This window comes from Amblyomma americanum, chromosome 6 (genome assembly GCF_052857255.1).
Source record: "Amblyomma americanum isolate KBUSLIRL-KWMA chromosome 6, ASM5285725v1, whole genome shotgun sequence".
NCBI classification, from domain to species: Eukaryota; Metazoa; Arthropoda; class Arachnida; order Ixodida; family Ixodidae; genus Amblyomma; species Amblyomma americanum.
The window spans coordinates 176,017,792-176,043,216 of record NC_135502.1 but is presented as its reverse complement, the minus strand read 5'-3'; the positions used below and the strand labels follow the sequence as shown (position 1 = coordinate 176,043,216).

General features: G+C 45.4%; 2 protein-coding genes across 4 annotated transcripts in view; one reads left to right on the top strand and one right to left on the bottom strand.

The window, feature by feature from the left end:
* Positions 1–13,802, bottom strand: part of LOC144094191 (nuclear factor related to kappa-B-binding protein) — a 156,365-nt gene extending 142,563 nt beyond the window's left edge. For 2 of the 3 annotated variants that reach the window (XM_077628116.1, XM_077628117.1), the window contains exon 1: positions 13,481–13,802. In XM_077628116.1, the coding sequence (XP_077484242.1) occupies positions 13,481–13,501 (21 nt within the window). In that variant the 5' untranslated portion in view covers positions 13,502–13,802. The remainder of the gene's footprint in view (positions 1–13,480) is intronic. The other variant, XM_077628118.1, reaches the window with a different exon arrangement.
* A 180-nt stretch (positions 13,803–13,982) lies between these two features.
* Prosalpha2 (proteasome alpha2 subunit) lies at positions 13,983–23,665 on the top strand. Its single transcript, XM_077628120.1, has 4 exons — positions 13,983–14,122; positions 14,832–15,164; positions 20,253–20,334; positions 23,382–23,665. The coding sequence occupies exons 1-4, from the start codon at positions 14,082–14,084 to the stop codon at positions 23,628–23,630; spliced, it is 705 nt and encodes a 234-aa protein (XP_077484246.1). The 5' UTR covers positions 13,983–14,081; the 3' UTR covers positions 23,631–23,665.
* The last annotated feature ends 1,760 nt before the right edge of the window (positions 23,666–25,425 follow it).

Sequence of the window (25,425 nt, the reverse complement as noted above, 5' to 3'; positions counted from 1 at the left end):
TATTGCAAATGACATTGCACTCCTGATCTCTTAATGCATACATTTGGTTTTTACCTATGCCGTTTATTCTGCACCACATTTAGGCTAACTTCATTCTTTAGAGCATGCTTGATTCTCTCCATATTATACTTCCTTATGTCGGCTACCCTTGCGCTTATTTATTAACTTCGATAGCTCTTCCAGTCCTATTCTCTCTGTGGAGTTAGACGCCCTCCTGCTTTGGCATTTCTTAATGCGAATTGGCCTCCACACCCAGACTTGTTCGCCGGGCTGGTAACACACATTTTGGTGGCGGAGGTTATAGCGCTGAGCGTCGCGGACTTGCTGGTGCCGGATGCACTGTCAAGCAAGTTGGCAGGCGGCCTCAGCGTAACGAACGAATTGGGCAGCACCCATAACAGAGCAGGTAGTGCTAGCTGGAAGCAGCACTGCATCCAGAATGGTTGTGGCTTCGCGACCATGTACTAAACGAAATGGAGTGAAGCGTGTCGTTTCCTGGACTGCAGTATTATAGGCAAATGTGATGTAAGGGAGTATGGCGTCCCAGTTCCGGTGGTCCGCATCGACATACATGGAAAGCATGTCGGCGGTCGTCTTGTTGAGCCGTTTGGTGAGGCCGTTTGTTTGAGGGTGGTTAATGGTTGTTTTGCTGTGACTGGTGCCGCTCAGGCGCATAACTTCCTGCGTAAGGGCCGAAGTGAATGCTGCTGTTCTCCTGTCAGTTAAAACAATGGTGGGTGCACCTTGACGAAGCACAATATTTTGAATGAAAATGTTCGCAATTTCGTCAGCGGTACCACGGGGAAGAGGTTTAGTCCCACAGTATCGGCTGAGGTAGTCGGTGGCGACCAAAATGTAGCGGTTACCCAGCGAGGGCTCCGGAAATGGTCCGAGTAAGTCCATGCCGACTTTATAGAAGGGGACCTAAGGCGGATCAAGGCTGCAGTAGGCCGGCTGGCATAGTCGGCGGCGTCTTACGACGCTGGCACTCACGGCAAGTTCTTACGCAGTAGCACTTCACCAATGCAGTAACCCTGGGTCAGTAGTACTTTTGCCGTATTCGTGCCAAAGTTCGACAAAAACACAGGTGACCAGAAGATGGGTCATCATGGCATGCCTGCACGACTTCGCCGCGAAATGCTGTAGGCACGACGAGTAGATAGACAGCTTCCGTCAGGCTGTAGTTTTTCTTATACAGGATGCCATCGCGTAAACAGAACGACGACAGTCCGCGCGAGAAGATTCGCGGGGGAGACTGAGCGCTTCCTTCCAGATACTCAATCAGGGGCTGTAGTTCACTGTCGTCTCTTTGGTGTTGAATGGGAATGGACGTGGAGATGGTGCCAAGAAAAACAGAACCATCGTCGGGATCAGCTCGGGGGTCCTTGAGAGGAGCACGAGACAAACAGTCGGCATCACTGTGCTTCCTACCAGACTTATAGACGATGGCGACATCGAATTCCAGAAGTCAAAGGCTCCAGCGTGCAAGCTCTCCTGACGGATTTTTGAGGTTCGCCAGCCAACACAGCGAGTGGTGGTCACTGACGAGCCTGAAAGGGCAGCCATATGAGTACGGGCGAAATTGGGTCACTGCCCACACAATGGCCAAGCATTCTTTTCCTGTGGAGGAATAGTTCACACAGGTTGTGACAAGGTGTGGCTCGCGTATGCGATTACGTGTTCGAGACCATCCTGCCACTGCACAAGGACCGCACCAAGGCCAATGTTGCTGGCGTCTTTGTGCAGTTCAGTGTTGACAGGCTCTGGGCGTACTTTAGATATGCGTACTTTGATGGGCTTATTTTGAAGATGAGTTCGGAGGTTTTCAAAAGCCTGCTATTGCTCCAGGCCCCAGAAGAACGGTTCGGAATCTTTCGTGAGTCGGGTGAGGGGCTCAACGATCTGGGAGAAGTTCGCACAAAACGCCGATACTAGGCGCAGAGACCCAGAAAGCGGCGCACACTTCGCGTATCGGTGAGCACAGGAAAAGCAGCCACGGCAGCTGTCTTATTGGGGTCTGGGCTAACCCCTTTAGCGCTGACGATGTGGCCCAGAAACTTTAACTCTTCGAAAGTGAAGCGACACTTTTCGAGCTTCAGGGAAAGACCGGCCAACCGAATTGTTTCGAACACAGCATGCAGGCGTCTCAGGTGCTCTTCGAACGTGTCAGAGAAAATGACATCATCCAAGTACACGAGACAGGACTGCCATTTCAGATCGGCAAGAACCTTTCTGAGGGCCGTGGCTAACCGACTGCTCATTATAGAAAAATCAGCGCCGGTATCCACAAGTGCGGTCACATCGCAGTTAGCGGTTACTGGCATTTCGGCAGACACCAGTCAGTCACAGCACGTTGTTGTCGTTGAGGTCGTCGGGTGAGATCGTCGTCGGTTGGATTGTAGAAGTGAATTGTCAATTTCGGCAGAAACCAGTCGGTGACGTTCAGGTCATGAGGTCAAGTAGTCGTCGGTCAGATCATAGCTGCAGATCGTCGGGTGGAGGCTCTTGACTTGGTACAAAAGTGGCGGCCCTACCCCCAGAGGACGCCGTCTTCCAGTTTTCCCAATGCGGGGACGTGCCTCTGAACTGGCCAGAAAACGACGGGCGGCTCGGCGAAGAAAACCGCCTTGGGGATAGCGGACCGGGACTAGCGTTGCTGCGAGGTCGATGGCTGCACATTATCAAGCAGGTACTGCTCGATATGATGCTGCCGTTCGCCATAGCGCGGTCGAGATGCATCAGAAGAAAACCCCCTTAAGCCCATTCTGCGGTAGGGGCAGTGGCGGAGGATGTGGCTGGGTTCACCGCAGTGGTAGCAGAGTGGCCTATTGTTTGGCATACGCCAAACGTGCGCTTTGCTCAAGGTGGACCGAGACTCCTGCGGTACGGCGGGTACAGCTGCAATTGGGTACCACAGTGAAGGCACAGGAGTGACGGGGGAAAAGGCTTGCATCACTGGCCCAGGACAGCTTTGTAGTGCTTCACAGTATGTCATCACGTAGGGTGCCAGCTGTGGAGCGGGTGGCGACTGAACAACTCGCTGGATTTCATCTCGGACCACGTCCGGTATGGCAGCGACGCTGGCCTGTGGAGCTTCGAAGCAAAGTTTCTCTAGTTCTTCTTATACCAGGCTTCTCACAAGCTCCCGAAGCTCCTCAGTGGGTAGCGATGTAGGTGTACAGCGGTGAGTGGCTGCTACACTAGCCTGATGACCGTAGTGCCTGACCGTAGCCTGACGACCGTAGTAGTGTGGCGGTACTGTAGAAATCCTCTAGGTTGCCAACTATATCCTGATTAATGACGAATCCGACACCTACCTAGTTCTCGTCTATCCAACAATCCGCGATAGCCCAGTATGTGCCCATCCTTTAGCACTGTATATGCCTACCTTGTCCTCCTAACTTCACTATGCCCTATGACATCCCATTTAATGCTCGTTTGTTCCTTGAACAGCACTGCAAGGCTAGCCTCACTAGATAAGATTCTAGCGTTAAAAGTTGCCAGGTTCAGATTCCAATGGTGGCCTGTCCAGAGCCAGAAATTCTTAGCACCCTCCGCTCCGTCACAGGTCTGACCGCCGCCTTGGTCAGTTGCTCCGCAGCCGCTGGGGACTGAGGGCCGAGGGTTAATTCGTTTGTTCATAGCAGGTTGTGGCCAAGTACTACACCAGGGTGGCCAAATCCTGTTCTGGTGAGGGAGTGCATTGCCGGTTATGGTCACCGAGATCAGGCCTGGTTATGCAATTCCATCGACATGCGTTTTTTTTTTTTTTAACCAGTGGAGAATTGCACGGCACCGGGATTCAAACCCTGGTCCTCTTGCGCACGAGGTGGATGCTCTACCTCTACAACATCGCTGCAATAAATTTTTTTAAGAATAAAATTTAAAAATAAAAATAAAATAAAAGGAACCTTCTCTCATTACCCTCAGAGAGTTGACATTGAGGGACTGACAACTGACTCTTTAAGTCCTTAATCTTTTTGGTGCCGTAGAAAGCTCAGTGTTCCAATCCCACAAAAGTAGTTGGAAAGCTGCAGAATAATTTTCACTCAAGGAACACTCGTTTTTATGTATCCCAATACTAGAGAGAATGATAAGCAAGTGTAATAGCAATCATGTGCTGGCAAAACCGGGTAACCAAAAGCAAACCTGCCACTAGCCACAAGAAATCAACCTCACTTGGAGCACACTTGTTCACAATGGATTGTATCAAACTTTGGTGAAATTGCATTGGCATGTGCAGTCAGGCCAGAATGAAATGCAAACACGCATATGCCATTCTTTTCTGTTTTTCAGTAATACATTCCTATACAACCGGTTTATGAATATATACTTCGATAAGACTCTTTAACCAGAAACAAGAATCAGGCTAGTTGTTTACCACAACTGAAAGTATGAAGGTAAAATATTTTCCTTTGTTTACAGGAGTTGTTCGCATTTGATTGTGCCCTGACTGTACGTAACTGCAAGCACGTGTGTTCAAAGTTTCCCGCAGTATTTATGCATTGCTCCCTTGTACAGGCAACAGGCACTCTCAAAGTGTTGCCACTGACCTCCAGATCTTAGTCGGCATTTTTTTACTTCACACTGTACCTACTCCATTGACAAGATTCACTTCTGCTCTGCATTTTGTTGTTTTAAACCCACAAGTTTCACTTAACGTTCACCCTTTGTATGGATGTGCAGTCCACAAGTGCAGTGTTTGCACTCTTGTGTTTTTTCATACTGTTTGCTAATTTGCTATGGCCTCAGATTGGGGCTGGAAATGTTAATAAATGCATAAATATACTGTGATGCACATCCACCTCACATGTATAGTTTGTTTCATGAGTGTCATTTATCAAAATAAATGCAAGTTGTGAAAATTATTGTTCAATCAAAAAAGATGACAAAAATTGGAGGGACACTTAAGCTACTACACCTTAGGGATATAACACCATAGCTAATGGGTTAATGCCCAAATATGAGCAAGTGGTCTTTGTCTACTTCACAGATCCCTGGAGTCCTCATACCCCTCCTGGTGCAGTGGTGCAGCAGTTAAGCGATGCGCCATTGCCCTGGGATGGCAGGTGCTGTCACCGGTGAGACTTGTGTGATACAGGCTGCTCTGGCGACCAACATTAATTAACCGCCACCTGCCACGGTGCCATTTGCTCAAATCTAGTGGGCAGATTGTGATGGTGCCACAAGCTTATGTTACCTAGGTGGCCCAGCTGCCTCCTAGGTTGTTTCTCTGGGGATTTTTCATGAATTTTTCGCTCACGGTCAATGATGTCCACGACGCCAGATTTTCTGCGACATGAGCACCTTAATGCTGGCACGTTAAAAATGACGCACAAAACTACAGGCCCATTTTTTCATTACTTGTATTTCCTAGAGAGCTAGATAAAATTACGCACATTTCACTTCCTCCGCAGTCATTTTCAGAATATAGCTTAATCTTGCGTGCCCAGTTTTTACTTAAAACTAAGGTCCATATTTTCTTGATATTTCGCTATTGTTATTTGGAGATGCTCAATTGAACCTTGGGCCAAACCCTGGAGCTGGCGTGGGCATGCCTTCCACTTTGTTAGTAGCGGTAAACCAACTTGATGAGGGTCAAGGTTCGACTTTAAATGACCTCAAAGGGGGTTAAGGACCAACAGGATGCAGCTAACAGTGAACTTAAACGTTAAAGGACGATTCACATAACGGATCACCAGTCCGCGGCCTGTGCAATCACATGTTTACACGTCACTACGAAGTGATCTGCAGTCCGATGCTGGCAAGTGGACACAGCGGACCAAAAAAGCAGACGATGCACTAGGCATCTTTAAAGTGACTGGCAACGCTGAGAAGCAGGAAAGAGAAGGAGACAAACTTTTGTCCACACGCCAGTATTCTATCTCCAATTCCATGCAATGTTGGCTAACTCTGCCCTACTGGCCCCATCTCTCCAACTTCTCTGCTTCACCCCTCCGCACCCCTAACCAACTCGAGGATGAATCGGCAAACATGTCCTCAAAGGAGCCCTCCAGCCAATGGCGTCTACTGATCCTCCACTTTGACCGATTCTCTACCTCTCCCCATTGATCGGTCCCCTTGGGCCGGCTAATGTTAAGTCACAGGGGGGGGAGATGAATGAGGAATAACTAGGGCTTAGATCTCTTACGTAATCCCTGAGCCGGTCATTGACGCAATGCCCTGTCTGCCTGATGCATGACCAGCTCATGACCAGCTCAGGAAGCATGCAAGAGATGTGAAGAATGGGGATGGTGCGAAACTTGTCAAGCACTGCAATACTTGCAAGGATTATATGTTGAGATTTTCAAGCGTGAAAATTCTTAGCGGAAGCAGATTGCAAAGCACACGTGAAACGGTAGTGGCACATTATATCAAAAAAGCTGGTTCACAATATGCGAGGGATACTTCAGTTGTATTATATAACGCAGAAAAGATGATTCTTTCTTTCAAGTTTTTTGCGATAAAGGTGTGATGCGGTTCTTTTTTGCTTGTACAGTGAGCACCTATGCCGGTCTGAGGGCATTTAAGCTGTTCAAGTTTTTTGCGATAAAGGTGTGATGCGGTTCTTTTTTGCTTGTACAGTGAGCACCTATGCCGGTCTGAGGGCATTTAAGCTGTGTGTGTGCCACTAAATAAAGAGCTGTCAGTCAGCCCTGTATTTCGTACTTCTTCTTCCTTTGTTTAGCCGTGTGCTGTTGCGCTGGAGAACTATAAACTTGAATCTAATATTTTGGACTTTTTTCACTTCAGTTCCCAATACCTTGGGCCCTATTACACATTATGATGCTTTCAGCGACCACAAGCTGCTTAATTTAGGTCTTCATATCCCCTTGACGCATGCAGGCACTATATCAAAGTTAATCTTAGATTATAATAAGAGTAAATTTGACCTTATAAATGCTCAACTTGACCAATTCTTTAGTGAAACATTTTTGCCTTCGTTCTCCAATTGTTCTGTTGACAAAAAAGGCCGCCACCGTCTGGAAGACGTTGAGAAGAACGCGCCGCTCGTCTCGAGAAACGGAATGTAACACCCTTTGAAACAAGGTGGATTGCCATTATGCTCGGCTACGCGTGCACGCAAGCCGCCTAGCGGAACAATCGTCGCCTAGCGCCATCTATTAGAGCAATTACGATGCACGTGGAGTTGTGGAGTTGTGCCCCCTCAACATACGTCCCAAACGGAATTTGCTTAGTTTGGGGGTCAAAGCGGGTCTACAATTTGGCTTGCGGTGCGATATGGTAGCGCTTCAATTAGTAATAGCATGCATGCAATGTTTACCTATTATGTAATTGTGGTTTTATTTCTATAACACAGCCCATAGGGTTTTATTTGTCTACCAAATTCGGTATACAACTGTCCCCGGATGGGTGCCCGTTGTCGGAGAATATATAGTGGAACGGATGAATACATATATAGCGGTCCCGTAGCGGGACAGTTTTCATACCCGTTTTAGGATATTTTTGGGGAGGAGATGGGGGAAAGGGGTGAGAGGGCAAGACTAATTTTAATGGTTGCCATCTTGGATTCGAGAAACCAAAACTATGCCGCCATTTCGTCCCCTGACGTCATACTCACATAGTTCCACCTCTATCCACCATTTGGACCTTGACGTCATCGTTGGCACGCAGCAGGTCGCTTTTTCTACAATGCTATTGTAGATGGCGCTAGAAGTCTCAATGCGAGATGCGCTGTTTTCTAGTTGCAGCCACAGATAGTGCTTTGATCTCAGGGTGGTAGGAAACCTCACGAAATCTCGAAACGTGATGAGTAGTTGCTGCCACAGATGGCGCTGTGATCAAGGGTGGTAGCAGACCCCACGAAATCTCGTAACGTGATGAGTAAGAGCTAACGCTCTTAAAATTTAAATCTGTTCAGAGAAGACCTTTAGGTACTGGTTACCTAGTGTATACCACTCATTTCAATTTCTAATGACAAAAAAAAAAGACTACCAGAATGCCAAACGCATGAATGACCTTCCTTGTGGGCTACATACAGAGGCGGTCTAAAATCTATATTTCTGCCCTGTGCAGGAATAAAACAAATCTTCTCACGCAACGTACCGGCACTTACAAAGTTAAATCCTAGAAAATTCTGGTGGTTGATATTTCCCAACCATGACCCTGTACATATTTCCTTGCATGACGTAGTCAAAACCCCTCTGTCTGGCAGTGAATGCTCATATGCATTTAATGCTTATTTAAAGTGTGGAAGACTATTCCACATGGAAGACTATTCCAAGGTGCCCACTGTAAACAAATACGACTTTCCATTTATGGCACCAATCGAAATTACCGCAGAAGGAATCACATGTCTCATTACTAATCTTAAAGTATCCACATCTTCTGGCATCGACGACATTAAGTCTAAAATTCTAAAGAGTACTGTAAGTGCTTCCAGTCTCATCTATGTCAAATTTTTTTCCTATCATCATCCGCTGGTGAGCTACCTTTAGACTGAAAAATCACCAAAGGTAATCCTCCTAATTAAGTCCGGTAACATACATTTACCCGGTAACTATCGACCGATTTCACACATGCGCATTTGCTGGAAATTACTCGAGCATATAATTGCATCTCGTATCTTCTGTCACCTCGAATCTAATAACTATTTTTTCGCTAATCAGCATGGTTCTAGAAAGGGTTACTCATGTGAATCAGTTATTGAAATTTTCTACTGACATGCACTTTAATATGAATAAAATCTAGCAAACAGATTGTTTTTTTCTTGATTTTCCCAAGGCCTTTGATAAAGTAGCCCACTGCTGCCTATTAGAAAAAATTATCTGCTATTAAACTCGATACCCTTATGGTACCATGGCTCTGCAACTTTGTTCTTCTGTGTCAGCAGTTTAATTTTGTTCATGGCTTTTCCTCGCCCCTATTTGATGCAACTTCCAGCATCCCCCAAGACGGCATGCTCGGCCCTTTACTTCTAATATATATCAATGATTTGCCTGCAATATTTCTTCCCACCTAAAGTTTTTTGCAGATGAGCGCATCATCTATCGCATGATTAACAACGTTGACAATCATCTAGCGCTTCAGGCAGATCTTGACATAATTCTACAAATGACTCTTAACATTGCGAAGTGCAAGGTTATGTCATTCACCCATATGGAAACTGTGTCTAACTTTAATTACTCCTTAAATAAAACTCCATTGTATCCTGTTCACCTTATAAATATCAAGGTATTTTTTTCATACCAAACAACTAGTGGTCCATGCACATTGCTACCTTTTGCAGCAAAGCATCAAAGACATCAGGGTACTTTCACTTTAATTTGTGCAAGTTTACGCCTACCGTACGTAATATTTCCTATTTAACCTTCGTCTGTCCATAGCTAGAATTTGCTTTCCTAGCAGGGTCACCATATCAAAAGCATTTATCTTGCCAACTAGAATCAGTACAGAATAGGACCGTTCCTTTCACATTAGGTAACTAAAACTGTAATTCTAGCACACTAATTAAACAGCACATCTCCCTTCAGCCATTACAGGTTTGCAATTAACTCAACCTTTTATGCCTCTTGCAAAGATAAGTGCACAGCCAGAGACCATGCCCTTTTCCCCTTAAAGTTCCATCCCGCACATTACTGCGGTAAAAAAATAATCTCAGCTTTCAAAGCATTTCTGGCAAAATGCTGGCATTCAATTCATCTGCACTCCCAGGTGCTATTTCACTATAAAATAGCCTTCACAACAAGGCCATTGACCGCAAAGGCCATCTACCCTCACTTGAAAACATGGCAAAATACTGTCTCAAAAAGCATTCCTAGCAACTCACTATACAGTACCTTCAACATAGCTACCAGTATGTAGAAACAGCAGCACACAGCAATGGGACATCCCGCCCACTGACCACAATTAGACCCTCAAGCCTTCCACAAACTGTACAAGTGGTTCAGACTGAATAAGTCCAAAGTAAACCCAAATAAAGCTAAAGCAATCATCTGTACACAACAATCTAAATAGGGCCCTCCGTTTTCGGGTGTTATTTTTTTCGAAATTCGGAATGATAAAAATCGGGCAATATATATTTAACTGAAAATCAGATACAAATCAGGTTATTCAGCAAAAGTTTCCATATTTCAGGTTTCATCGGGCCGTATTTTGTAGCAAAAGGCTTGCTTTCATGAGGAACATAAAATTCTCTATTTTTTTGCAAATTTCTTTTATTAACAATATCAACTGAAAACCTTCTATAATATCAGATTTTTTTTTCATTTATTGTAATTATTTCCCCGTGCACATCCTCATCTATTACACAGCACTTCTGCACCCATGTGCCTTTGACAACATTCATTCAACGCAGAAGAGTCTTGCTGTGGCATGCCGTTAGCGTGGACAGTCCTCCATAAAGTCAGCAATAAAACTCCAATAAGAAAGGGCGTCAGACAAGGAGACACGATCTCGCCAATGCTATTCACTGCCTGTTTACAGGAGGTGTTCCGAGGCCTGAATTTGAAACAGTTGGGGATAAGAGTTAATGAAGAATACTTAATGATTCGCTGATAACATTGCCTTTCTGGGTCACTCAGGAGATGAACTGGAAATCATGATCGATGAGTTAGACAGACAGAGCAGTATGGTGGGCCTTAAAATTAACATGCAGAAAACCAATGTAATGTTCAACAGCCTAGCAAGGGAACAGCAGTTCACAATTGGTAGCGAGGTGCTGGAAGTGGTAAAGGAATACGTTTACTTAGGGCAGGTAGAGACAGCTGATCCGGATCATGAGAGGGAAATAACTAGAAGGATAAGAATGGGGTGGAGCGCATATTGCAGGTTCTCTCACATCATGAATAGCAGGTTACCGATATTCCTTGAGAGAAAAGTGTACAACGGCTGTATCTTACCTGTAGTCACCCACAGGGCAGAAACGTGGAGGCTAACGAAAAGGGCTCAGCTTAAGTTAAGAACAACGTAGCGAGCTATGGAAAGAAAAATGATAGGTGTAACCGGAAGTGGGCAGAGTGGGTGAGGGAACAAACGCGTGTTAATGACATCCTAATTGAAGATTTTTAGAAGGCTTCTTTTCGGATAGAAATCAGGTTTAATCTGATTTTGAAGACATTTGCTCGGGGTGCAAAATCGGGTTTTAACCTAAAACAAAGGGCCCCAAAATATAAACAAGTAATTACCACCCTGTACCTCACATTCTCTGCAAGAGAAAAAACATTTAAAAAGCTGGAACTAGCAACAAAGATTCTTGTCATAACCTTTCAACACAACACACTCTGGGTTTAGCCTACTAGCAGCCTTGTGCCATTTTCGAACAATTTAATTACCATTCAATTCTAGAACGAGATTGTTATTCAAAGTTTGCTCTTCTGCAACTGAGGGCTGATAGTTTGGGCAACTACAGTAAATATCAAATAATCATGCCACAAAAAGGTTCGTTAGGCTGTGCAACTTCCATTTAGACAAGTTGTTTTGGCAAGATATGCACAACACCTGTCAAAGCCCAGCACAACTTTGGTAAAGACAGTGAATTTCTTTTCTCCCACAGTGGATTGCTTCAAGTTTAATGGTGTACTGTAAAATGGCCACACTACGAATTAGGCTCCATTACTTCTATTTAGGCTGCATGCAAAGAATGTGACGAAATTATGTTTTCTCACTAATATAGTATTCCACTAATTTTTCATTGCGAGTATAGCACTAAATGTAAAGGAAAAAATTACGGAGGGCACCTAAGACTAGTTACTTGCTTTGAATACAAAAGAGTTTTTTTTTTCATTCTCACTTATTTTTTATTTGTTTCTAATGGCACACCTGGTATTAGTATACAGTCGTAATGGAACACATATAGCAGGTTCACCTTTGTTTGCCAACAAGCAACGAAGTTTTGTGGCCTATGGGTTGTGTACTCGCCTCACAATCTGATAGTCCTGGGTTCAATTACCCACAGCTTCAGAATATTTTTTTTTGGCACCACAGTGACATCATCCGAGAGTTTTGGAACTACTGCTGCTGGTCAACGCCAAAGCTGGGCTTCGTTGCTGATGAGCCATTCCTGCTTGTCCATACAAATAACTTTATCTCACCCACCACAGTGAACGATATGAAATGCTCACTCCCAGAAAACTGTCCAACACAGTACAAACACTCTCAATCATTCTTATCAATTCAGTACCAATCTCACTAGAAGGACCTTCTTTGAGCTTAGTAGGTCGTACAGTCTCCCACAGACCTGTCTACAGCACTCGAACTTCTTGCCGTCTGCGCTTCGCAGCATGCAGACGGCAAGGAGTTCGAGCGTTCTAGACAGGTTTGTGGTCCATTGTACAAGGTTCACCATTTTCAGAACCCTTAGTAAATTAGTAGAATTTGAGTATTCTGCATTATGAACTGTGGTGTAAAATTTATTATCTTTTAAGTTAAGTGATGCCCAGTATCACGTTTGTCTTTTAGTTCACTGCATACATCAAAACTGTGTAGAGATGTAGAGAGGTGAGCATACTTGTCTAGAATGCTCAGGCAATGTGCTGTGGAGCCAATGAAGTGAAATCTTAACGTAGCTACTTTGCTGGGGGCAAACTATTTGTGCCCGCATGGTCTGCATGTTTATCTGGTTGTGCTCGAGCATAAGCATTATGTTGGGAACTCAGTGCCTGCTTTAAAATTTCGCTTCCTTTCTTCAAGTGCTTTAGATTTAGCAAGTGTGCGCACCACTGTACTCTGCTTCTGTGTTTATATGTAAGTGGTAATTTCAGTACTTTGACGCTTTTTAAAGCCAAGTGAGAGTTTCAGATCAGAGGCCCTGTCAAGCTGCCTTGAGCAGCTTTCCCAGAAAACCTTCATGCCCCTTCTGGAACATAAAAATGAGTGAATCAATTACACTTGAGCATTTTTGTACATTCTGTAGACAATTCCTTTGTAATGCATTTTTCCTTCCGTTGATGCTGTGCTGAGCGAAAGGTAGAACGGGCACTTGCCAAAGGAAACCCGTTTTTTCCGCTATGGGAACTCCGATGCAAGCCCTGAAATTCTATCACAACGTATCCCGACGCAGTTTGTTGATTTACAGACAGTGCGCGTGAAACATTTGAACAGCACGCCGAGGTAACTCCATGAACTTCTGAGTTTCGCCCTCAAGGTTATTTGGCTACTTTGAAATGCAACGTGGTCGCACTGGAAGCAGGGCCGCGAATTCGAGTCGGCATCGTGTGGCGTTGCTGTTCCTACGACACCACCGCGACGGTCGGCCGGCACAAAAACGAAACATGCGCCAACAAACAGTGCGCCCTTGAAAGCATCACACGAGAAACTTTAAAACCAGTAACAATCTAGCGCATTTTCAGCAATCGTGAGACACTTTACGCCACTAATCCGCAGCTAGAGACCAGAATGAACAAAACAGACCAAGTTCGCACTTTTGTGACTTGGACCTGCTGCAAAGTTTTTGTTTTGCTACTCGGTGAAGTTGTGCAGGAGTTGCCTGCCGGAAGCACGAAAATGTCCAGGCACTTACCTCATCATCTCGATGGTACATCAAGTTCAGCAGCGTGGATAGCTGTGTTCAGAGCGAGATTACTTTCCCACAACCGGGCGGGCTCGCACCAGAAGCGAAGTTGCGGACAGGCTCACATTTCGCTCCTTTTAACAGTGTGATATTATGCAACGTAGTAAAAAGATTGCTGCATCACTGCTAAATGTCACAGTTGAAATAAAAGAGCCAGACAGCGTTGAATGAATGCCTCAATCAGGCTCACACATATTTACAATGCTCAGCGAACTCAGCTCAGCAACGGCAACGCTAGCAACGCTTTCCGCTTGACAACGGCGTTGTCGATGTTCCTCGGTGCGTGAAATAGTGGTAAGAGCGTGACATTAGTGCCCAAGCTGCCGAAAAAGAACACAAATGCAACAACAATAATAAATGCGCTTTATCACTGTAAAAATATAACGAAACTTGCAAAAATTTTAAGCTAAAGAGGTTAGAAACTATAACAAAGAATTGAACACCCATAACCCGCGCAGTCTGCGGTTCCGCATCCATAGCCAAGCGCAGACGTTAGCGGCATTCTATCCAAGTAGCTTCTGGTAGTACAGTACACTGCTTTGCGTTAGTCATGTCGTCGGAGCGTTACAGTTTCTCTTTAACAACGTTCAGGTGAGCATTTGTTATCCAGCCTTTCGAAAGGTTACACTGCGCATAGCTACAAATTAAATTAAATTTGGCACAGTTCATGTTGTTATTTCGCTTCTTGCCGGGATCAGTTTATGCTGTGTCATTACATGCGCCAGCTTCCTTGAGATGCTCGCCAGAATAGACATTTATCCCGGATTGCCCTTTCGTTTTGGCGGCATAAAACTTGCTATCCAGGTTTGTGTCTAGCTTCTCGGACCTCCAGAAAGGGGAGGCGCGACAGCTCGAAAGAAAGTCGCCTGCTGATGATTAAAGGGAACATGCGAGCCCGTGGATCGCGATGCAAGCTCCTGCGACGATTCTAAACGCTGCAGGCACGCCTTGTCGTACTTTCTTGCTGCGTGCTTTAGAAAGCCGTGTGCACGACATGGTGCGTGTTCCGCTTTTGAAATTGCTGGCGCTGTTCTCTTTAGAACAGGCGCTCGATCGGCACGGGCTCGCGTGTTCCCTTTCACATTGCTTCTGCCTGTACTAAATTGCAGGCATCCGAAGAGCCGAGATGCAGAACCTTGAATAAACCAAGCCTCTGGGCTAGTTTAAATGCAAAATTAACAGCGCAGGCGCCGTCCTCTCTGCATCTTAATTGTCTTTGTATCCTTCCTGCATTTGCGCTGTGAATTCTGCATTTAAGACCGAACCTGGAATTGTGTTGGGTCTCCGTGTCTGCATGCAGCCCCTCCGGGAAGCTGGTACAGATCGAGTATGCACTGGCTGCGGTGGCCGCCGGGGCGCCGTCCGTCGGCATCAAGGCGTCCAACGGCGTAGTGCTTGCGACAGAGAAAAAGCACAAGTCTATCCTGTACGAAGAGCACAGCATCCACAAGGTGGAGATGATCACCAGCCACATCGGCATGGTGTACAGCGGCATGGGGCCCGACTACCGGCTGCTGGTGCGGCGGGCGCGCAAGCTGGCCCAGCAGTACGAGCTCATGTATGACGAGCCCATCCCCACATCCCAGTTGGTACAGAAGGTGGCCTACATCATGCAAGAGTACACGCAGACGGGGTAGGGGCCTCCTCTTGCACTGAGAGCACGCAAAGCACAGGTGGCTTCAGTGAAGGAGAAATCTCATTTTCGTGATTAACTAGCGGCTGAGATATGGCATGAAAACAGGGGACAGTCAGAAGCAACTTCAGCACTAATAAGTTCCTTTCCTAGTAAAGCATGCATGCCGAGGGGCAAAGTGATGCGCAGCTGAAAGAATATGAGGTGCAAAAAGACTACCCAGAGGATAGAAAATCGCAGTTTCTTAAGGCTTGCTGGTAGTTCGTCAGGACTGAACTTTAGAAGAGTTGCTGGCGGAGTCGTGTCATCGTGCCCTTTTTTTTTAAAGAGCCCTGAAATGATTTTGATGGTCGTATTCCAGTGCGAAAAATCTGTACAGGTGGTCTGTGAGAGTACTTTAGCCAAATTAAAAGCTCTGCATGTACCCTGTAATTTACAAATAATTTTTAAAAATTCCTGCTCACAACCAATTCGGCAACACCTCACCGCATGTTCTAAGCTGCCTTTACCCCAATGGTGCGAATGGGCAATCTCAATCTGGGTGAACCTTCTCATTGGGCATGCCCATGTGACATGGGCGGAATGGAGCACCCCAGGGTGCAGTCCCAACATGTTTTATTTATTAATGCATTCACATTAGAAAGGTTTGTGCAAGCGGAAATGGCAACCGCTTTCACACCTGACATGCTGTGACATCATCACAGCCTGCCCACAGTGGCAGATGGCAGTTTAAATTAATGATTGATCACGAGAGGTTGCTCAGGAAGAGAAACCTGGGTTTCACAAGCCCCACCGGTGGCTGTGTTTCAAACGGTCACCTGTCGGGCAGTGGCGCATCCTTAGCCACTGCGCCAGGTGTGATATGAGGACATCCTGTGGTCTATGAATGTAAAGCAGAGAAAGACCAATTTCACATATATGGGTGTTATCCCTTCATACCCTTAAGGCGGGGCTACAACAGAATCGGCGGCAACAGAAAATGCTAACGCATTCCAACGACCCACCGAGGATCACCTTCGAGTTGTTGTTGTTTTGCTGGGGCGCCGGCATATGAGAGTACAGGGGGTAGAGGAGGAGCATCGTTTTTAATCGCCGATATCTTCAGCGTAAATGAAGCTAGCATAAGACTTTTGCTGTGCAGGGACGAGTGATTGCGTACCACTCGCCAGTAAATGCCATTTTATGGTTCCTTTCCTTCTTCCGTGTCTTTTCTGTGCTGTTTCATCATGAAAACCTTTCTTCCCTCTCTGTATCTATCTATCCTCTTGTTTTCTTGTCTATGTGCAGTTTTTTGCATCTTACAGATTTTCATTTTTTTGTGCCCTGTGTGTTCTGGGGCAGCTGCAGCTACAGATGGCTTGCAACAACGCAACGTCAGAGCAGCTGCCCTATTCGCAAAGCAGGAGCAGGACGGGAGCCTAGCCCATTTCTGTAACCCATTTATCACCCCCTGCTGCGGCCTGCGCTGCTGAAGCTGTGTGGTTCACCCACTATGGCATCTGGCATCTATTTAAACCTTTCACTGTCATTAGAGTAGTCATACGTTTTCCCCTCTGCATTCAAAAATGCATGCCACAACGCAAAGCTAGCGTGCTTGGAGTAGTGCTGTCATCTGTAGTATACAGTAAATCCTTGTTAGTACGTTCCTGGTTCTTACGATTTCCCAGTTCGTACGCTTAAAATTGCAGACATTAAAAATATGCCATAGAGTTACACTGTATTCCTCCCAGTTAATATGTTCCTGGATAATGCGATTTCCCAGCTACAACATAAAAAATTTCTACACATTGTGGTCGTATAATACGTTTATTGAACAACCTCACATGATCAAACATGGAAATGTGCCGAACCTGACGGCACGTGGCATGAAGAACTCGAATGCAATGGCAGTCACTCGCCATGGTGGCTTCTCTGGAGTGCCTATGTGCGATGGGTCGGAGAACCGCCGCAGCCAAGAATAACAACAAAAGTAAAAAGGGAGGGCTAGAGAGCCGTTTTTGTGGGGACACGACATGAAAAGAAGAAAAACTGAGGTTCCTTCGCAGTGCATAAGGGAAAGGGGTTGAATGATCTACAATCTACATCGATGCGCTTTCATACGAGCTTGCCGGATCTGGGGAACGCAGCTTAAAAAGTAGAAACACTGCGACAGTCAGCAGCCGCGGTGGCTTCCCCACAATACTTAGATGCGAAAGGGCAAAGCATCCAAATGTCGAGGAAGAGATTTCACTCACTTTCGTCACTGCTGTCGACAGACCGGATGTGTTACGCAGGTCCTTCATCGTTCAAGACAACGCAGATGAGAACTGAAATCTGTGAGCACTTGGAAAGGATCAGTTCAGATGTTGAGCTAAGAAATGCTAATCATCTTCTTTATGAAGTGGAATTGTCAGTAAATGTCTTTGTACGTCATTCAGCAGTTACGTTCTTCAGAGTCAGGTGGGTCGGATCATATGTTTTCCCAAATAATACGTTTTTTCCCGCAACTTTTTTTTTTAAACGCATCAACAAGCTTTTACTGGGTTTCTCAGTTGAAAGTTGCGGAGCAATGGTGCCAACCCCTCCCTCCTTGGTGAACGTGATCACTCGGCACTGTACTCCATTTCATACATCAGGTGCAATGCTGTGAAAGGTACGGAAGTAGTTCGTATGGAAAAATAAAGGGAGGCATGTTACTCCGTGCTTGTTCTGTCTCCGAGTGGTCTAAGGCACGAGAAAGCGACGGCTTGTCAGCAATAAGAGTGCATTTAATCAAGATCATGACAAATGTGTCATGTGGTAAGCCTACAGGGAAAGCATTTACTATGTTTCGCTCACAACACACAATGCTTGGTCGCGGATGCAGGCAGCGCAAAGAGTGCTAGCTTTGACAGCGTTGCAGATGACGTTTGAAACAGAGTATGGCGCTGCGCACTCAACTTACGAAAGGAGTGGAGGCTTCTCTGTTGAAACTTTTTAGAAGTTTTTTTAACATTCTCCTGCCGCATCAACTACAGGGTGTCAGGTTTACGAGGCGTGCGCTGCTGCCCCTCCACTGGCTTTTTCACTGTTATCAGCAAGCCAAGGTGGTTGCATTGTTCTTCCATCTCTCTTTGATCTTTCGTTCGCAAGTTGGCATGTTTACTATATCTGGGCCGCTGAAACTGCTTTGTCCTTTTGTCACTCCCGCAAAAAATTGGACAGTGAAAGGTTAACCACCACTAACTAATCCAACTTTCACCTTGAGTTCAACAGCTTTACCAGTTTTTCAGATCCTTTGCCTGTGCCTCCAAGGAAGAAGCACTGGTGCTCCAGCTGCTCCATTTTTTTTTTTTCATTTGCACCGTTCTGATACATTTACATTTTGCTGCTCCAGTCTGCTCCGAAAGTGGCAAATTGATCAATATTGCGCCTTAGCTGCGCCAAAAAGAAGATGCGGTCACGGGAAAACGACTATTTTTGGAACCATTCACGCTTGGCAAAAACTACTAAAACATTTCCGGAGTTGGCAGTCCAGGGTGGAATGGCTTGTGGTTGAATTTAGCAGCCAGTTCATTCGCCACATGGAGGAAGGAAAGAACTCAGGAGAGGTGGTTAAGTCACATTTTTTTGAAGCCGGCTTCCCCCCTACTTGGCCACCGGCTCAGCGCGCTTGCTCATGTGCAGCAGACGACGACGCTGCGCCTAGCGTTACTATTGGCTGCTCCTTCGGCCATAGACTCCCAGTTGTCCTTGTAAAAGCGCGTGACTTCCGGCACACTTTTTGGCGTGCAGCTCGGATAGCAAGGTGCTCTCCTGAGTTTTCCTTCCTCCATGTTCGCGCATCATGTCGGTCAACCCTGAAGTGGGCTGAAGAAGTCATATCTTCTGGTTTGAAGAACTTTGGAGCAGGTACAGCGAGGTCAGGCTTTGTTGGAATAAGGGATTTTCAGCCTTGCTGATTCACCTTCCGAGCTTGATGAATTTGTAAAAAATTCCAAGAAACGTGCAAAGGTGAAAAAAGAATGGTTCAAGTGAACGTGTCCTAGGAAATTTAGTCAAGCATGCTTGGCTGAACTTGCATGCAAGCCAGTGCCACCATTAATAAAATGTCTTGTCACTGTTTTTTTTTTTTTTTTTGTGAGCACCTTCTGTTTTTTTCTTCTTCCTAGCTACACATGGCTGAACCTGATCTCGTTAGTAACAAACTGTTCTGGGCGACTCCTTTATTCCATTCGTGCTGCTTCCGGGTTGCTCCAGAATTATTGTTCTGATACAAAGGGGCTCCAAAATGAATATTTTTCTGCTCCAAAAATTGCTCCAGAACTTGAAATGGCTGGACCACCACTGGAAGCATTTCTGTGCTGAAAATTTCTAAATAGGGAATTTCTCAAAAAAACAAGCATAACTTACTTTCTCTGGTATGTCATGAATACCTGACTACTGCAAGTGCATATTTTGGAACCCGGCGATTCAAATTTGATCTGAACCAATCCTTGCAACCAAGATTGTGGGCTAGCAGGAGCAGGCAACAAGTGCCGAACGGAAAGCCGTAAGTTTTGGATGTGCTACATGTTGAGACCTTGGGATGGTTAACGACATAAAATAGTTACATCAACAACTGTAGAGATGCAAAACTTATTCAAGTGAAGTGGAGATAGAACCATCGCACACACCTGAATGTTCCCATGTTCACCGTGCAGCTTTTGTACTACAAGTGGCTTTGACGGATTGGAGCATCAGTTCGAATCATGGAAGTTGTTTAGAATATGTACAAGTTCAGTTACATGTTCATATCATTGATTGTGAGTGAGGTCACAAACACTTTTGTTGCAGAGGCAGCCAGTTTCTTTTGCCGTGTTTAATTATTCGTGTTAATTTAAGCTTTCAGTACAGCAGTGTTGAGAATGGATTTTTACAGCAGCCCCTTGAAATTTTCCAAAAATGTACATGAAAAATCTTTGTAGCTGGATGTTGCATGCAATCATCTCAGCTCTTCCTCATCATATAGAGCCATGAGGAGCAAAGGATTACAAAAGCTTGGGGAGCAGTGGTTGAGAGTAAGGTTTGGTGTGTCTATCAGCTATAGGGTGCACAATGAATGACTGTGTGTGTGTATATGTCTGACAGGGGAGTGCGGCCATTTGGGGTGTCCTTGTTGGTTGCCGGCTGGGACAACGGTCGGGGCTACGTCTTCCAGTGCGACCCATCGGTAAGTCACTGATGTGAGTGATGTATGTGTCTTGCTCCCTTTTAGAATGTAGTGCACTTTGCTGCAAAACACGACATGTGGTTTCAAAATCGGAAACTACTGGAAGCAATCCGCCTTTTTCACAAGATGTGGCGCCCTCTGGGGAGTGGCGAAAATTCATCTGCTACTGGTTGAAAAGAAACGCGCGTGGTACACACAGGCGCAACCTGGTTCCACGAGGTTCAAGCTGCGCCTGTCGTCAACATGAACTGCGAATGTGCAGTGGGAGCAGATGGATTGGTTTTCAACCAGTGGAGCTGGGGGACAAGCGGTGCACATGTGCAGAGCGACCTGGTAAAAAGGCGGATTGCATGCTGAAAATGAGATGTCCTAGTCCACAATCTACTCTATACTGCTGCGCATAAATATACTCCAAATACAGCCCTCGCTGGCCAAAAAAAGAAGTCAACTCCAAATATAAGCAGACACATACAACCTCACTTTCAGGGCACAGATGGTGTGGCTACATCACCGCACTTTTTGTTACAGCCAAGGGCAACACCATTTTCGGCCAGTGGGTGAAAAAACAACAACAAATGATTAGAGCTGAAGGGGCCTTATATCACCTTTTGAACATAGTATACACAGCATAGACCGCTTATAACGCATACAGCGGGAGTCGGGAAAATCCACATTATAAGCGGTACTGCACTGTAACCAGAATGCAGCTTTTCCATGCATACGAGTTTTCAGAATGGCCAGCCTACCTTTCAAAATGCACCTGACAACGCATCAGACGCACAACACTGCAATCACAGGCAACAAAGAAGTTTTTCTGATCTTATGTCGAAGCGTCTTGTTGAGATATGGCGTGCTTGACAGGCGATCGTCCAGACATTCGTCCACAAGCCTGAATTGCATATTACATTGTGTCCCGTGCCATTCTGGCGTGCGCAAAACGACAGGTGAAAAGACATGCGGTTGGCAGGCTCTCTTTGGTAGGCCGAGAGAGAGCCTGGCCGCATAGTTTCGCTTTCGGAACTTCGTCGCTACCCACAGCTGTACATCATTTGTACAACAATTACCTTGTTGCTGATATCTTGTTTATAAAAATGTCTTGCTGCTCCGGCGCATTGTGCACTTCCCTCGTCCACTTGGTAATTCCGTTTTTCCAGCTTGCCGGAACTCTGCACTTGTCACGTGCTGTTTGCCCTTCTTACAGTGAAGACACCGCACATGTGACGCCACATGTGAAAAAGCTCCAGTGCTACCGTTTCAGACTCTGAAAGAAGCCACGGTGACCCTTACCATTGTGGTCCGCTTCCGCCACTCCCGATGTTGTGCACAAATTAAAACATTTGACAGAACAGCAAGAAATCGCAATTGTTGTGCAAGTGTCATCTCAAAAGGAGAGAACACTTACCCAGGTTCCCTCCAAATATTGAAATAAACCACTTTCACACAAACAGTTTTGGTTGTTTTGTGGGGGCCATTCTATAATTCGACGTTAGGATAATTTGGACATTTTTTCCAGTCCCTTGAGGTCCGAATTAATGAGGTCTTGCTGTATAAACTGTGTGTAGGAAACTGCTTTATACAGTGCTAACAAGTATAAGTTGTCACACTGCTTTACATGTTGTGGGCTCCGAGGCTTGGCGCACTAGTATGTTGTCACACCTTCCGCTACTCGCTGAACGAATGCATTGTGTGATCGTAATTGGAAAAATTGTGAACATACCTTCCGGGAAATCATATCGCCTGGGGTAACATATTAGGCAGAACAAAAGCAGCGTAACTCTGTTGGGGCATTGTAATTGATCACAATTTCGAGCGTACAAGCAGGAAACATATCAGTGAGGTTCAGTGATATCAGTAACACAGGTGCTGAATCTTTTTCATGTCACCTCCAGCAGCTGCCTGTTCATTAACAGAGAGGACAAAATGTTCTTAAATGTATCTGAAACCAGGAGCATGTTCCAGCCCAGAGAAGGCCTGTTTCTATTGCCTATTGGATTTTAAGTGTTAATTTAAAGTTGGGACAAAATAAAATGTTAAGTTGTAGAAACATTTTATATCAAGAAATGAGAAGATGATTGCATTAGTGATACAGCAATGGTTCTTTGCTGGAGTAAAATGGTTTTTCTTGCTTCTTATTTATAAACGTGAATATTTGGGGTCCACGCCTTGGCACGTGGGTAAAGAAGCTGCTACATAAACGCTCTTTGTCCAATAAAGCTTGTTGAAAGTACAGTGCTCATCCCGTTCCATCACTATGTCCGTGTTAGTATTTTTGCACTCCTGCAGTGCATTTCCTGAAAATGTGGCAACACGCCAGCTAAAAGCACTTCTCAGTTGTATTAGGCATCCTTTGAACCTAATGGGTGGCCACATTCAATGACAACATGTTTGGGAAGCTGATTCCACTCTTGCATCACAGCATTCTTATATCAGTAAAAAAAAAAAATTGTTAAGGGTGCTGGTTGATCCATGCATGTGCTCGATGCTCTTGGAATTGAACAAACGGAATGACACATAAGCACACACTTACACTCCGGGATGGTCCATTTCTCCGCTCACGTGATGCACATATATGCGTCTTGCGCACACATAAATTAGCAGAATAAGCTGTATCAACACAGCGGCTGCAGTGGACTAGGGAGGAGATAGTTGGAACAGCTAGCGGGTGATTTTTTTTTATTCTTTGCGTTAACTTTGGCAGTGCACCTCACCCATTCAAACTTATGGCATCAAGACCAAAAAGGATGCCCAGCCTCAGGAATCCATAAATAAAAATGAAAACTGCAATTTGCTTGCGAAAAAAACGGTGCTGGCGACACCTGTGTATTTGATTTCTGAACCTTTTGTAGCTTAAAAAAGCACAGCTCTCATTAGAATGCAGCCATCTATCGATACAAGCCAACTCCAGTGTGTGTCCCTTTACCTCAGCTGCTCGTGGATGTAACCTGCTGGCCTGTTTGTGGCTTGGCTTTAGTTTGTATTATAGCTACACTAGTTACTGGTTGTTGGCAGGAACGGTGGCGTGTGATAGTATTGTTGTTACCATGCAGGGTGCCTACTTTCCCTGGAAGGCGACCGCCATGGGCAAGAACCAGATGAGCGGCAAGGCATTTCTGGAGAAGCGCTACAGCGAGGAACTGGAGCTGGAGGACGCTGTACACACAGCCATCCTGACACTCAAGGAGGGCTTCGAGGGACAGATGACGGCCGACAACATCGAGGTGGGCCTCTGTGATGCCTCGGGCTTCCGCCGCCTGTCACCTGCCGAGGTCAAGGACTATCTGGCCAACATTGCCTAGCAAGGATAAGCATTAAAACAAACTGCCACTGCGTCCACACGTCTCTTGCTGTGTTGGATAAAGATTGAGCACAGTTCTGGGGTTCCCATCATATTCGTCTAGTACAACAAAGACAAGGAACAGACAGAAGGACTACAAGGGCCTCGTCTTCGTTGCGCTGGAACATTATGATGAACGAAAACCAGCTTGCCCAACACTGCACACTCAGCAAACCCTTCTGTTGCCTGGAACACTTATTGGGTGCCCCAAGCACCTAAATCCACGCAGGTTTTAACCGCCATCTTTTCTTGTAGTCACTTTCTCTTGGGATCAGTCATACTCTTTTATGTTGAGATCTGCGTTGCTCATGCATCAAGTACAGTTTGTAAAAACAGGTTATGACCCACCAAGTCTTTTTACTGTGTTCCTTGTTCCAACCAGCATTCACCTATCACCGTCGGGATCTCATTGCTGAAACCCACTCCTATGCAAAAAAGCAGGGCAGGACAAAGCAAGGCCAAGAAGAGGGGTGAGAGTGAAAGCAGTCTGGCAAGCTTGTGCATCGCCATCGCGTTCTGGTGTCTCTCCTCCCCTTGCTGTTGTTTTTCATGAAGCAACGTTCAGATTCTGGAAAAAAAATAAAATCTTCGCTTTCTCGAACCTCTGCTGTATGTGGCTATTTTCCGAGACGACAGTTGCCTTCTAAAGTAAATCTTGCATAGCATTGGTGTCTGAAATGTGGGTAGTAACTGGCAGACGAAAGCTGCCACAGGGCATGAATTTCAGAAATTCCCATAAAATCCTCTGCAAGGAGATGGGGCACCTCGAATAATTAAAGTAGAGGTTTTCAGTCATTCTGGTGTGAAATGTTCCTGGATGGACATTTGTTTCCTTGACACCACTGTACTCTCGTTTGTTACCTTGCAGATTACAGTAGACTCCCTGTAAAACAAAGGGGCCAGAAAATTTTTTCATCTTATCAGAAGTTCATCTTAAAAGAAGCACCTCCAAAAAAGACGTGAGCATGTTGTGTGTTCAAACATGTGTTGCATAAAAACAATGAGTAAAATGACCTTGCAGCAAGAGGATAATTGCAAATGGAACATGTGTATGACACTGCAAATGAAGGGAGCTGAAGGCATGAAACAGTCGCCTTGTCTTACTTGAAAGCAGCATTGGTGTAGTTTTCTTCTTTTTGCTATCTCTTTTTACTCTAAAATCGGCGCATTCAGCTCCTCCCAAAAGTTTGTACTTAACAATGCTTCACAGCCTTAGCAAAGGTGCACAATCTGTTTTACTGTCGGTTAATGTTCTTGTCAGCTCAACTGCTTTTGTTGAATATGTGCTATGGCTTATGGAATAATTACAGTCGACGAGCAAAAATTCGGAGACCTCATTTTTCGGACATGCTTGATTATTCGGACTTTTTCGTGGCACCGCGACATGACCCATAGAGCCAATGTATAAGAGCACCTGAAATTTCGGACGCACTGCACCTGACTGCTCGATTCTTCGGACCTTGTTCGCACTTGCCGCCATATAAAGTGCACAGTGGAGCCTAATTACTTCAAACTGCAGGAGAGATCGACGAAATTCAACATAAATAGTCAGGCACAAAGACAAAACAGAAAGCACACCGCAGCCAAAAGCAGAACTAACTCTTCACATAGGCAGCTTTACTTTTAACTGCAAGATGAGAAAGTTCATCGGCTGTTAATTGGAAACTCTTCTTGTCATGTGGGCAATAACATGCGATATAACCTTCGTCTCACAAAAACTCTTGCAGGCACATTTTATACAGCACAGCATGTAGTAT